Source organism: Lathyrus oleraceus, chromosome 7 (assembly GCF_024323335.1).
Source record: "Lathyrus oleraceus cultivar Zhongwan6 chromosome 7, CAAS_Psat_ZW6_1.0, whole genome shotgun sequence".
NCBI lineage: Eukaryota > Viridiplantae > Streptophyta > Magnoliopsida > Fabales > Fabaceae > Lathyrus > Lathyrus oleraceus.
This window is the reverse complement of record NC_066585.1, coordinates 160,730,714-160,731,917: the sequence shown is the minus strand read 5'-3', so window position 1 is coordinate 160,731,917 and position 1,204 is coordinate 160,730,714. Positions and strand designations below refer to the sequence as shown.

Below are 1,204 nucleotides of genomic sequence, written 5' to 3'. Positions count from 1 at the left end.
GAAGCTACTTTCTTGGTGGTAGCAGACTTCCTCATGGTGAACCTTGCAGCTCCCAATTCTTGGCTTGATGGGTTCAGCTTGAGTTGCTTGCCAGCCAAGGTTGGAGAAGAGAGAGCCATGGATGATGATGATGATGCGGCCATCGTGTATTATATTGCAATGAAATTGAAAAGATTGTTATGCTTTTGATAATTGTATCCTTATCAATGGTGATTTTGTAAGATGAATATGAGTCTGTATTTATAATGCAGATGCTCTTATCGTGTGTTATCTAAAGCTATGGCTAGTTGGAGATTTTCTTTGCAATTCTAGAATCCGTTCATGGATCAAAATCTTCATATCATTTGTATCCAATGCTGCTCTTCCATGTGTGACTGTGGGGATTCTTATGGATATATGACTCAACATAATATTATTTTTTTCATAAAATAGGCTTAATTTATGGGGCTCTGCTTTCTCTAACTCAGAAGTGTAAGGTATATATTTTGGGTCCACATTTGTCGTGTTTTATACAGTGTTTGAGAGCCACAAGATTTGAGAAAATTGTGACTATTATGGACAGCTGCGTTTTGTAGTTTCTGTTTATACCAATATTACATCAACACGCGTCGAAATTTGAGAAAAGAACCAAGTGTAATAAAGAAGATAAAGGTAAGGTAGGAAAATTGTGAAAAGAACCAAATAATAGTTGATGGTTGGTTACACATGCACTGGTCAATTTTAATGCATGATTACTAAACTAGTATATATTCCCTCCGTTCCTTTTTAAACGGTAATTTTTTAACTTTTTACACATACCAAGAAAGTTAATCATTATTGTTACTTTTTAAATAATATTTCTCTTTTTACTTATAATACCCTTAATTATATATTACATTCATTTTACTTTTTCTCTCTCTATAATAATTACATAGGGGTAATTTTGACAAAGATACATTTAATACTATCTTGAACTTTGTAAGGAACACTTAAAAAAAACAAAAATTTATCAAAAAAGTGACACTTAAAAAGGAACGGAGGGAGTAGTTAATTATAATTGTTTACCAAAATTCAAGTCAATCATGGTTATTATTATTTACGCCATTATTGTTAAGTTACAATGCAAAAGGGAACAAAAGATAATTTCTTTGAAAAACTGCAGAAGTTGTCTCATTTCGTAGGCAAGTTTTACTGCTAGGATATTAAAATAAAACCTCTCCTCTAC

The 1,204-nt window shown here is 32.1% G+C and overlaps 1 protein-coding gene across 1 annotated transcript in view; it reads right to left on the bottom strand.

Moving 5' to 3' along the window:
* Window positions 1-299, bottom strand: part of LOC127107013 (chlorophyll a-b binding protein AB80, chloroplastic-like) — a gene marked incomplete in the record, with an annotated part of 1,110 nt that extends 811 nt beyond the window's left edge. The window contains 1 exon segment of the mRNA XM_051044302.1: window positions 1-299. Coding sequence (XP_050900259.1) covers window positions 1-143 — 143 coding nt within the window.
* Between the last annotated feature and the right edge of the window lie 905 nt (window positions 300-1,204).